Source organism: Nymphalis io, chromosome 27 (assembly GCF_905147045.1).
Source record: "Nymphalis io chromosome 27, ilAglIoxx1.1, whole genome shotgun sequence".
NCBI lineage: Eukaryota > Metazoa > Arthropoda > Insecta > Lepidoptera > Nymphalidae > Nymphalis > Nymphalis io.
Window position 1 is genome coordinate 7,653,453 of NC_065914.1, and position 13,324 is coordinate 7,666,776.

The window sequence follows — 13,324 nt, forward strand, 5'->3', positions numbered from 1 at the left end:
GGTGTAATAAAAATGCTGTTTAGACTTAAGTACACTGTTTTTTTGCTTTTATTGAATCCGTTTAGTATATTTGCATTTCAACATATTCCAATCGAAAGATAAGCAAATCTATTTACCTGCTATATTATGCCCTGCTAATTTTGTAAACATGTAAAATAACATCGGGTATCTGACCGTTGCCCTTCGCCACGAAAACTATTTAACTATATTCCTATTTTATAAACTAAGATCAAATATCTTTGAAGTTTTCTAGGTCGATCGTTGTGGGCACGACGTTCGATTTTTACACGCGTGACCTTTTCGGGATTCTACGTATCATGTCTATACTGACATGAAATAGGCGTGTCTGTTCAGTGAAATGTATTTTAATACATCTCTATATCTTTTTTTCTTTATAGAATAGGAAGGCGGACGAGCATATGGGCCACCTGATGGTAAGTGGTCACCAACGCTCCTAGACATTGGCATTGTAAGAAATGTTAACCATCGCTTACATCACCAATGCGCCACCAACCTTGGGAACTAAGATGCTATGTCCCTTGTGCCTGTAATTACACTGGCTCACTCACCCTTCAAACCGGTACACAGCAATACCAAGTACTGCTGTTTTGCGTTAGAATATCTGATAAGTGGGTGGTACCTACCCAGACGAGCTTGCACAGAGCTCTACCACCACAAAAATACATTTCTGATGATTGAATAATGTAACACGTCTAGTGGAGCGTCTTGGGGTTATAGACTCGTATGCCGTGACGTCAAAGGGCTTGACGTTCTCTTTTGACGTCATGCTTCTTTTCCACCGCTGCTCGCTACGTCCTCGTGTGTGCTTGGCTCGTATAATTAATAATGTAATAAATGTGCAAGGCATTCTGCCTGTTAAGCGGTCGTGGTTAAACTACTTCGATTTTGATAAAATTATAGCAAACGTATATGTATAGCAAGCTTGAACCCCAAGGGGGAACATATGCTACTTAATCTAACACCTCGCCTAATACGCGGATAAAGCTATTATTATATTAATAAGAGAAATGTTACTTCATATTTATTTAATCTTTTTTTTTATTATAAATTGGTATTCGGACTGGCAAATGAGCCACCTGATGGTAAGTGATCACCAGCGCCCATAGACATTGGCGTGGAAAGAAATATTAGCCATTAACATCGTCAATGCTCCACCAACCTTCGGAACCAAGATGTTATGTATCATGTGCCTGTACTTACACTGGCTCACTCACCTTTCCAACAGGAACACAATGTTAAGTATTGCTGTTTTGCCGTAGAATATATAATAAGTTGTGATACCTATCCAGACGGGCTCGCACAAAGACCCACCACCAAGTAGGTCTTTCAATAACAATTTCGAAGTTTTACATCTACCGCATGGCCTGTGACAGCCATGTTTTTTTATATACTAAATGTCCAAGTTCAGCGGGAAAAGATAGTTATATTTCGTCTCGATGTAGTCGCATGCGCATCTAATTCAATGTAATTGTAAGCATCTGTTTGTTCGCTATATAATTGACTTTAATCAATGTTAATTTATAATTTAACAAGTTTAACGAGGCAATTTGTGGAGGAATTTCCCATTTGATATATATATATGTAAATATGTAAGAAGCTAGAAAGTTTTAATTGCTCAATATGTATTTTATATTATTTGTATATATCGTAAGGCTATATAAATTTCATTGCTGTGCAGGCTTCCCCTCCCATTGAGGAAAATATTGAAGCTTATCTCACAACTGCTTCAATGTGTAAGTGTATATATATATAAGTATGTATGTGGCAGTTTCACCTGACACACGCAGCTTACCTCGTGATGTTTTCCTTATAACATAATATATTTTATCTATTTATAAACCTACCAACGCTATACTACAGGCATCGCTCGCGTCATGGTTTAGAATTGCTGACAACCAATTTCACAGCAATTTCTTCAAATTTTAGAGATTTACACACCAATCTTCGTCACTATTTGTTGGTTTAAATTTTCAAAAATCTTCCCTTAGCTTTGTATAGATGATCGTGGGTTCAAACCCGGGCAAGCACCACTGAATTTTCATGTGCTTAATTTGTGTTTATAATTCATCTCGTGCTTAAAGGTACAGGAAAACATCGTGAGGAAACCTGCATGTGTCTAATTTCATCGAAATTCTGCCACATGTGTATTCCACCAACCCGCATTTGAGCAGCGTGGTGGAATAAGCTCCAAACCTTCTCTTCAAGGAGAGGGAGCGGAGGCCTTAGCCCAGCAGTGGGACATTAACGGGCTGTTACTGTTATATATATGTATGTGTTGAATTGTTCCCCAATTTAACCTGAAATGAAGATGCTATCCAGAAATAACGTTTAAATGTTACTAAATAGTTTTTACGTTTTCATATGTTTTTTATACAAAATTTCAGATGAAACGAATATACTTATTGTGTTATGTGTCTATTTATGATCAATCCGATCTGTCACGTTGACCTTCGACTGCTTCCACCTTCAGATATAGCGGCCACGCGGCCGATAAGAGACGCCGACAGAGATGGCTGACACATAGTATTGCGCAAGTTTTTTTTTTGGCGTATATTTGTTATCTTTGTATGTCTAGCGCTTTACCCGCCGGCTTCGTTTGCATTATAATTCAGAACTCATTAGAAACCAATTTCCATAGCTTCTTCAAAAATGATGGATTTTTTAATCGTCATCTTACAGAATTGAATTAAATGTAAAGCTAACACCGACATGAAACTCGGTACATATTATTTTTCACGCTTATAATTGATGATATGAAATAAACTTGTAGGACCCTGGGTCACTGGTGGCCTGATGGCTGATACTCCAGCTTTATAAGGAATCATTAAATTTAACGCTAATCAATGATGAAATTCTAGTATTATGGTTGAAGGAGGTGGCGTGGGCGACCACGGCAGCATGGGCTAGCGCTCCCGTAGCGCTCCTCGTTAAGACGGAAATGGTACCGCTGGTTTTTAAGTGGGTATTCCGATGTTCGGGGCGCACTCAGCGCCTTGGACATCGGCGAGCCCCTCACTGGGGGGGAACACGTAACGCGTTTTTCGAGCGATAAAAAAAGGTGGCGTGGACGATGCTGAGTATAATAAAAATCGAAATATCCAATTTAACAGCAATTTATTATAACCCTAAACGGTTACAATATTTTATAACCGTCTTGTTTTAAAAAAAAAACCGATGTTACCATCTTAAAAATATAAACAAGACTTACCACTTAATATTACGACATACTTATTTATAAATTATAACAAAAACAATTAAATATCAGAAAACAAAACAAATTAAATATACTATTAATATGAAATATTTATATAAATCTCCTGAAATAGTAATGTTGGTAGTTTAGATTGGTTTGTTACACTAGCTTATATAAGAACTTTATGTATCTGGTAAACTTAAAGAAGGTGATTGTTTTGTTTTCCCGAACTGCGTGTTATGAGTTGATCTTGTTATGGAAACGCTTCCTCTGATCGCTTAGGTTTCACAAATAAAGTTCAATCACACATAATAACGTTATACAACTGTTTGATAAACAAAGTCGTTTAAAAAGCATGGTTGAGGATTTTTTATCACCATGCTAAAATAAAAATCGATTTGATTGTAAGTTGTTAATAAAAATCATCAGTTCGATATTAAAATATTTATGGCTAAATAATAAAAAGTAATTAAGTACTTATCAGCAAACAATAATAATAATAATGTCCTCCAGACTGATTTCGGCCAACCTCAAGAGAGATTAGCCTACTGCGCAGGACATATTATAGTGCACAAGTGTGTGCGCAAACACAGGCGTACACTATTTCCTAACTCTCATAAACCGATGGGACGGCAATCCGCCACGACCGGAAAGAGTGCAAGCGCAGAATGGCTTTACGTGCTTACGAGGCACGGGAGTGTACACACTTCCAACTTCCAGACTCCGGGCTGCTAATGAGAATTTTCAACAGGAAAACTCAATAACTTTTTACTCGCCCGACCTGGGATTTAAACCCAGGACATGGGGGTTTTCAGCTTTATATTTAGCTACTAGATTAGCGAGGCAGTTAAACAATAGAATGTCACAAATACCGTAAATACAGAATGAAAGTCATAAACGTATATGTTTGTATTGTATATCAAATATAAAAACGGAAATAATATTTAACCTTGGAACACCCAGTCTTGGTTTCAATCCTAAAGTAAATAATAATAATAATATCCTGGGACATTTTTCACACAGGGCCATCTGATCCCAAATTAAGCTTGTACAAAGCTTGTACTATGGAAACCAGACAACTGATATACGACTTTTCTTTTGTAAATACATACTTATATAATAACACCCAGACTCAAGACATTTTTATGCACACAAATGTCTGTCCTGGGTGGGAATCGAACCCACAACCTTTGGCGTGAAAGACAAGTACCTATCAACCACACCAACCGGCTCGTCAAATAGGATTTTCAATAGAAACTTGTTGAGGTCTTCGAATCGACTATGAAGCAATGAGATTAAGAACTTTACCTTTAGCTTATGTGAAAGCGTTTAAATAGCGAATAATTCACTATAAAAGATTAAAATATGAAATCCTTCAAAAGCGAAGATTATTGATTTGAATCGGCATTGCGTTGCGCGTCCAAGGCTCTCTTTAATTTAAGCTGCGAGTTTAATTGATATTGTTACGAAATTTAAAGCTCTTTATTCTATCATAAACAAATAGTTTGCTAACGCGGCTTCGCCCGTATTGGAGGAGAGTGGGGGGCAGGTATAAGTTATAAAAAAGTATGACCTTTGGGGTTCAGTCTTGCTCCATATCAAGTTTCCAAAAAAATAGCTTAGTAATTTAGCCATGAGAGTGTAAGAGACAGGCAGAGTTACTTACGCTGTTGTTTTGTCTATTCCGGTCAGGCAGGAGTAGATAAACAAAGCTTAGATTTTCATTATTTTCGATTCGCTAATAGGTCTGTTATATAATGCACTACAAACAGTTCTTGACTAAAATATCTTTATTTATAATACAATACTCTTCCACTTAACAAATTTATCTTGCAAAGATCCGATAACATAAAACACGTTACTGGTGGTAGGGCTTCGTGCAAGCCCGTCTGGGTAGGTACCACACACACATCAGATATTCTACCGCAAAACAGCAGTACTTGGTATTGTTGTGTTCCGGTTTGAATGGTGAGTTACATAACATAACATATTTGTTCTGAAGGTTGGTCGGGCATTGGCGATGTTAACATTTCTTACAATGCCAATGTCTATGGGTGTTGGTGACCACTTACCATCAGGTGTCCCATATGCTCGTCCGCCTACCTGTTCTATAAAAAAACACTATTTATTCGCGAATCCGTAATATCGTAGATTATTTAAGATTATTGATTATATGGTCAATTCAAGTTGTTTATTTGTGTTAAGGTTGGAGGCTGTACAAAATTATTATATGCGAAACTAATATGTAATTATATTAAATTGTTTTTACGCACATTTCATCTTTGGTAGATTGCTTGTTCGTAGAAGCGGATAATGGCTTCTTAGACCATTCATTGCCTGCATTGTGGTTCATTGAATTTTATCTGTGTGATCTCTGTTTTTTTTTCATTGTAATAATTATTGTCTATATATATGTATATAACAAGTTGTTGTCACGTTGAAGCGATTGCTGTTACTAATAGACAACACTACACGTTTTTAAATACAAATATTCTTCGCTAGATTTGTTTTGAGAATACACCCAATTGTTTAGATGACGTAAACTTAAATCGATTACGGGTTCAAATCCGGGCAAGCAAAACTTGAGTTTTTTTGCTTAATTTGTGTCAATAATTCATCTCGTGATTGGCAACCAACAATCCGCATTGGAGCTACGTGGTGCATTAAGCTTTAAAGTCATGAGGAGATTAGCCCAGCTATGGGAAAATCACAGTGACGTTGAAGGACGTGACTTATCAGTTAATAATATTTATTTAATGTTTGTTCGTTAATAAAACAGCGAAATGTATTTCTAACGTGTAAATAATTATTATATATATAATGTTATCAAGGCTTATCAATATGGGACGTTGGGTATTATTGTGTAATATTACTAATTCTGTTTATTGCTCATCTTTAATTATAATTACTTCAATTATTAATATAATGAATGGTGCCTAAATTAAATGGCCTCTTTCTTATGTTATGCAAATGGTCCATCCGATGATAAGTGGCCACTACCGCTCATAGACATTGGCGATGTACGTAGTATTAACCATTCGCCATATTGCCAATTCGCCACCAACCTTGGGAACGATTATGTTTTGTGTCTTGTGTCTGTAGTTTCACTAGCTACGCACCAATGCTTAGTATTGATGTTTGGCGATAGGATATCTGATGAATCTCTCTAAAAAGGTTTGATTTGTCTTTGTGTTGTTCTTCCAAGGTTGCACTTCTTGCATGCCGCGTGTTACCTTCCTTCAATTTTCAACTTGATCCAATCGACCCGTTCGAAGTATAATTATTTTTAGCACGACAGAATTGTAGATTAATTGTGTTATTTTTTTAGCGACGTCAATTTTGATTTACCCCAATTATGAAATAATTAGTAGGAAAAAAATTGTGTGAGAGCCAAGTTACTCACGACAGTTTCTTTGTTAAAAATCTTACGCTGACTTCGTCTGACGCTCGAAAATTGTACCGAGCGCTAAGATGCTTACACATCAATACTAATAATAAACAAAAAGATGACACGTTTTCACGACACACGCCAGTAAAGCTCCCAGTCGGCTATATTTTTCCAACAACAACAATTATCGTCATATTTTAGTCAATTTACTCAACACTAATGAATTTATATATTTAATAAACCTGAGATACCCTAAAAGATAATCTAAAATAATAATAAAAATATATTTATTTCATATTTATAAGAAACATTATATTTTTATTTATTTTACTTAATATTTATTAATTAGTTTTCTTTAACTAAGCCGAGATGGCCTAGTGGTTAGAACGCGTGAATCTTAACCGATGATCGTGGGTTTAAACCCGGGCAAGCATCACTGAATTTTCATGTGCTTAATTTGTGTTTATAATTCATCTCGTGCTTGACTGTAAAGGAAAACATCGTGAGGAAACCTGCATGTGTCTAATTTCATTGAAATTATGCCTCATATGTATTCTACTAACCCGCATTACAGCAGCGTGATGGCATAAGCTCCAAACCTTCTCCTCAAAAGGGAGAGGAGGGCTTAGCCCAGCGGTGGGACATTAACGGGCTGTTACTATATATACTATAATTATAAATTATTTAAATAATCATCATTTTCGATGGTTCATATCTCCCTACAGAAAGTAGGCTACATTTATTAATATCAAAGTGAAGTTAATTCATCTGCCTCCATGATATGGTTCCTTATCAAAAGCATACAACGCGATTGCGAATGGCGCGTGTAAATATTGAATTTTCAGAAGCCACTCGTAAATGTGATTTTTAAACTTAGATAACAACATGTGTGCTTACCTTGTGTAACAATAAAATGGATAAACAATAAAGACAAGGGTAGAGATTGTAACAACAACAAATATTCAATTAATATGAAATGTATATATTACTAGGGGGTGTGGTCTTCCAGCCTCCAGTGGCGGATTTGGTGGAGTCCGTCACGGTACGGGACGAAGGCAGAGAGGAGGAAGGCGTCCTACCATCCTGGCGCGCTTTCGCGCTTTTCTTTCGGTCGCTTTTAAATAGCGACGACCGCTAGCGGGGTCGCGACCCATGGCCCTGCCGCCTTGTGGAGAGGCGGGTTTCCGGGGAGGTTTTAGTGGGTAGGACGGGGCCTTCTGCCCCGGGAGTCCCACATACCTCCCGGTCCCCCGACCGGGTGGCATGCGTAAATGCATTTACTCCTCGAAAACAAAAAAAAGGGGGGTGTGGTCTGGTGTCAGGTAAACTGTGTCAATTTCTATACCCCTGATAACGTATATGCAATATTCACGATGATTAGTTAAGACCTGAAAGCGCAACAAACAAACAAACTTATATTACGATTAATTATGTTGTAACAACTCTATGTTATTTTCAACTGAATACATCGTTGATCTTGTGGCTAGTAAAAGTCTGCAGTCGGTCGACGGCTTAATCCCGTAAGGTCGTCGCTCGGCCGTGTTCTCTGTTCTCTTATAAATGACATTGGCCAGTTATGACTTCACACGGTACGCGTCACGACGCATGCGTATTATTGTTGTGAACTCTGTGAAACGCTGATGTCGGCGTATGCTCGTCGTACGCGGCATTCAAACGATTTTGGTCGCGTCTATAATGGCCCGTCTGGGTGCCACCCACTCATCAGATATTCTACTGCCAAGCAGCAATTCTTAGAATTATTGTGTTTTGTTTAGAAGGGTAAGGGAGCCAGTGTAACAGCAAGCACATAGCCTACGACCCGTATGCCACCCTCTTACATTCCAATTTTTTATTGGCAACACATAAGATACAAAATAAATCGGTTGATAAACAGAGTAATAAAAGGTGCTGAAAAGTTTTACCTTTTGCTATAAATCAGAAATATATTTATATACAGTAATGGAACGAAATATTATTATTAACGTAAAAGTAAATTAACAGCCTACATATATCCCACTGTCGGACTAAGGCCTCTCCTTTTTGGGGAAGGCTTAGAGTTTGGACATGTAACAGAATTTTAGTGATATTAGACACGTGTGGATTTCCTAGCGATGTTTTCCTTAAACGCCGAACACGACAAACACAAATTAAGCATGTGAAAATACAGAAGGGCTCAAGTATAGCTATATGTATATATAACAACAATCATGCAAATGTTATATATATATAACAACAATCGATAAAAAACCGCTGAGTTTTTTTTGGCGGTATCCTGTCAGGTCGGATTTCTTCTATGCTAATATTGCTATTCCAAATTGTACATTATTCATATTACATTAAGTACGAATGTTCATTGTTGGACTCAATATTTCATTTTTGTGAACGACTGACCTTGGACAATGTAGCCAGACCAGACAGTTCAGTTGTCATTAACACATTGATTATAATTATATATATATACATAGATAGACAAACGGACCAACATATAATTACAGGGGTTTTCTTGTGACGTACTTTTTTGGGCGCCACGCTAATTATTTGGCTTCATAAAGGCTTCGTATAGCATATAAATTGTTAAATCATTATTAGTAAGAACGAAACGCTAACAGGTTTACTGTATATTAGGTATATTGTATACTAGCACCTGGCCCCGGCTTCGTTCTGGTGCTTTCAATATCAAAAAAATTAATTTTAAAGTGACCGTCTGCATATTTTTAAGTTAATATGACTTTTTGAGAGTTATCAAAACCAAAACAACGATTTATTTGCCGTGTACGAAAACAGTTTTTTTTAGACAAACATTTTTTTTATAGAAGGCGGACGAGCATTTGGACCACCTGATGGTAAGTGGTCACCAACGCCCATAGACATTGGCATTGTAAGAAATGTTAACCATCGCTTACATCACCAACGCGCCACCAACCTTAGAAACTAAGATGTTATGTCCCTTGTGCCTGTAATTACACTGGCTCACTCACCCTTCAAACCGGAACACAACAATACCAAGTACTGCTGTTTTGATATCTATACCCAGACGAGCTTGCACAAAGCTCTACCACCAGTAAAGCGAGCGGTAGCTACCCAAGGGCTCGGATACCTTGCACCAAATAATATGAAGAGAAGAAATATATAATATAAACTAAAATGTCGTAGGTAAAAGTTAAATAATAAAAGTTTTTATTATGTATGTTTGTCGTGTTTTTACTCCGTAACGCAACATTGGTTTAATATACTTTGTATTGTGAAACGTGCATAAAATATTTATTTTATATGTTTAAAGATAGCGAAGCTAAGTCAGCTGTTTTAATAAGTCGTTACTCGTGTATTATTTTCTAGCGCTTCACCCGCGGTTTAGCTCGCGTTATAATTCAGAATTGCCAAATACAAATTCTTATAATACTTCAATGATGAAAGATTGTCATACTTACTTTTATCCTATTTATTACCTTAGAGGTGAAATGAAAAAAATAGACCTCGGTGCTAACAATTTGTGGAAAACTCATGTATTTACATTTTTTCTACACTTATTTACTTATTTATTAGTGGATATGATATGGGCAAACGGGAAAATGGACCACCTGATGGAAAGTGGTCACTATTGCCCATAGGCATTGGCGTCGTAAGACATATTTACCATTTCTTACATCTTCAATGCGTCAACAACCTCGTGAACTAAGATGTTATGTCTTTTTGCCTGTAGTTACACCTTCAAGCCGGAATATATAATGAGTGATGGGTACCTACCCAGACTTGCAGAAAGCCTACCACCAAGACAAGCTCAGATAATTAATTTAAAATTGATCACTATCTGTTATTTGCCTCACCTTTATTTAACAAACATATTTCTTATCCTCTAGGCCATCGCCGTATCATATTCGCAGAAATGGCTGACAGCTTATCAGTAGGGTATTCTGTAAAAACAAACTCGTAACTCACCGCATAAATCGGTTCTGAAATGTCAGAAAGTGATACGCGAAGTTGACCATAATAATTATAACCAACCCGCATTGGAGCAGCGTGGTGGAATAAGCTCCTAACCTTCTCCTCAAAAAGGGAGAGGAGGCCTTAGCCCAACAGTGGGACATTCACAGGCTGACTTACAAGAATGCACGCGTCAAAATTTTATAGCGTCACTATAAGTCGGTTGTCAACATTTCACGGGTGAGGAATGAAGTGAATTTTTACCGAATCGCACTCCAGTCCAGTGGAGGTTTATCGATAGATGACAGCAGACTTACAATATGATATTGGGATGGTATTAATGTGGTGGGTTTCTTAGATGAAGCTAGGAACAGTGGTGCATTATTGTTATATATATTTTTTGGCTGGCAGGGCCCCCAGGCCGGTGACTTGTAGGCCTAGGCATAAATCCGGGGCTGCTGACATTTACACCTTCCTTTAAGTAGTTAGACAATTTTCCACGAATAATATATGCAATAGAAATATACGATTAAGGGCCGAAATAAATTTGCGTGATCGCATCCTTCTCAAGACCTGCGAATGAATTCGTTGGAAAACATGTTTACCCAAATCATGGCAGTGAGACGCCTTTAAGTAATCGAATCGCAGTCCTCTATGTTGCGAATTCGCATCGTGCCGATTCCCAGTTTTGTGTTTTTACCCTAAGAACAAACATAAAAGCAATTTGCGACTTACGTTGCGTTCACCGTTGAGTTAATATATTTGTCTCTTTCTATTATCATTGTTTTAACATTCGAAAGAAGATGCCGTGACATGACACTCTTATGCCGTCATGCCCTCTCCACCCGCAATTTCCCAGGTGTATGCATGGCGCGTATACTATATACTTCATTATTATAATAATAAAAATGTATATACAAATATATTTAACGTAACTATATTTTTATTTATTACACTCCGTATGTATTTATTGCTTTTCTACTTGAATAACGTATAAGTTGATTTGATTTTATTATTACCGTGTAAATATAGCTACATTCAAACTAACATATGACTTTCCTTTTAATTATGATTATAGCATTATTATATATTTTTTAATCCAGGGGAATGTAATTAGAGGGAATAGGAAACTTCCAGATGGTTTCAGTGTATAAAATACCTACATAACCGGTCCCTTCCGCTCAAACCTCTCTGAGAGCCTTCAGACCGGCAGACTTAAATTGTGCGTATTTAATTAATTATTTCAAAATGTTTACTATTTTTCAGGTGATCGAATTATGTGAACAATAAACGAGGTGACCAAGTGCATTAGAAACGATGGATCCCGGCTATTTCGACACGGAGAGAAAACAGAATCCGCGCGAGAGGGCTAATATATTCTCGAAGATATGTTTCTGGTGAGTAATGCCAAAATTATCAGATTGATCTTGTGTAGAAATTAATTGTCTGTCTTATATATATAAAGTCTTCTTGGTAGTAGGGTTTCGTGCAAGTGCCACGCACTTATCATATATTCTACCGCTAAGCAGCAATACATAGTATCCTTGTGTCCCGACTTGAAGGGTGAGAGGTTCGCCCAGTGATTCTTCGAAATCTAAACCGAAGATTTCGTGTTCAAACTAGCCCTACTAAATGTTCATGTGCTTAATTTATAAATCGTGAGGAAACCTGCATGTGCCTGATGACATTCTGCTGCATGTGTTTCTAATCATATATTTTTAAGAGAGGAGGATGTTTTTGTCCAGCTGTTGGACAATTGAATACTACTTACATATTTTTTTCTTTTCAGGTATACTCGTCCGATTTTCGTGAAAGGACGGAAAGGTCAGCTCAGCATATCGGACATGTACAGGTGAGGAATTAAAGGCTATTGTTATCATCTTTAAAAAGAATCAAAAAATATATATTGAGTATTTCGTGGTAAGGCTTTGTGTAAGCCCGTCTGTGTATGTACCACCCACTCATATATTTTATCGCCAAGCAGCATTACTTAGTTTTGTTGTGTTACAGTTTTAACCAGGGCATTTCAATCTTATATTGACGAGCCTGTTGGCCTGATTGGTAGACACTTGCATTTCACGCCGAAGCCGAAACCCACAACGGGTTCGATTCCCACCCAGGACAGACATTTGTGTGCAAGAACATGTCTGTTTGTCCTGAGTCTGGGTGTAATTATCTATATAAGTATGTATTTACAAAAAATAAAAGTAGTGTATGTAGTATATCAGTTGTCTGGTTTCCATGGCACAAGCTCTGCTTAATTTGGGATCAGATGGCCGTGTGTGAATAATGTCCCAGGATATTTTTATTATTATCCTATAACTAAACCATATTGGTCAGGAGGACGTCGTTGTATGTGAAAATAAATACATATCACAAAATCTTAGAATCTATCGTATACGATAAAATTTATCATCACGTATATCCGGCACTGTGTAACAAACAGCATGGATTTGTAAAAAATCGTTCCACTACATCAAATTTGGTAGAATATAAGAACTATATTTGCAACACTTTTGCGAAATGTGGACAAACGGACTCGATATATACTGACTTCTCAAAAGCGTTTGACAAGGTAAACCACATTTTGCTCTGTCGCAAACTAAAAGCATACGGAATCCATGGCTCCTTATTAAGATGGGTAGAATCATACCTAGACAGGAGAACACAATTAGTTGCAATCAAAGGGTACACTTCCTCCCCCGCAACAATTACATCTGGGGTACCACAGGGGTCGAACCTTGGACCTTTATTTTTCATAATATTTATTAATGACCTAGCTAAAGAGTTGTCGTGTCAAT

General features: G+C 37.2%; 1 protein-coding gene across 1 annotated transcript in view; it reads left to right on the forward strand.

The window, feature by feature from the left end:
• LOC126778786 (probable multidrug resistance-associated protein lethal(2)03659) overlaps positions 1-13,324 on the forward strand; it is a 43,924-nt gene that overhangs the window by 4,839 nt on the left and 25,761 nt on the right. The window contains exons 2-3 of the mRNA XM_050502446.1: positions 11,790-11,920; positions 12,313-12,375. Of these exons, the coding sequence (XP_050358403.1) occupies positions 11,841-11,920; positions 12,313-12,375 (143 nt within the window). The 5' untranslated portion in view covers positions 11,790-11,840. The remainder of the gene's footprint in view (positions 1-11,789; positions 11,921-12,312; positions 12,376-13,324) is intronic.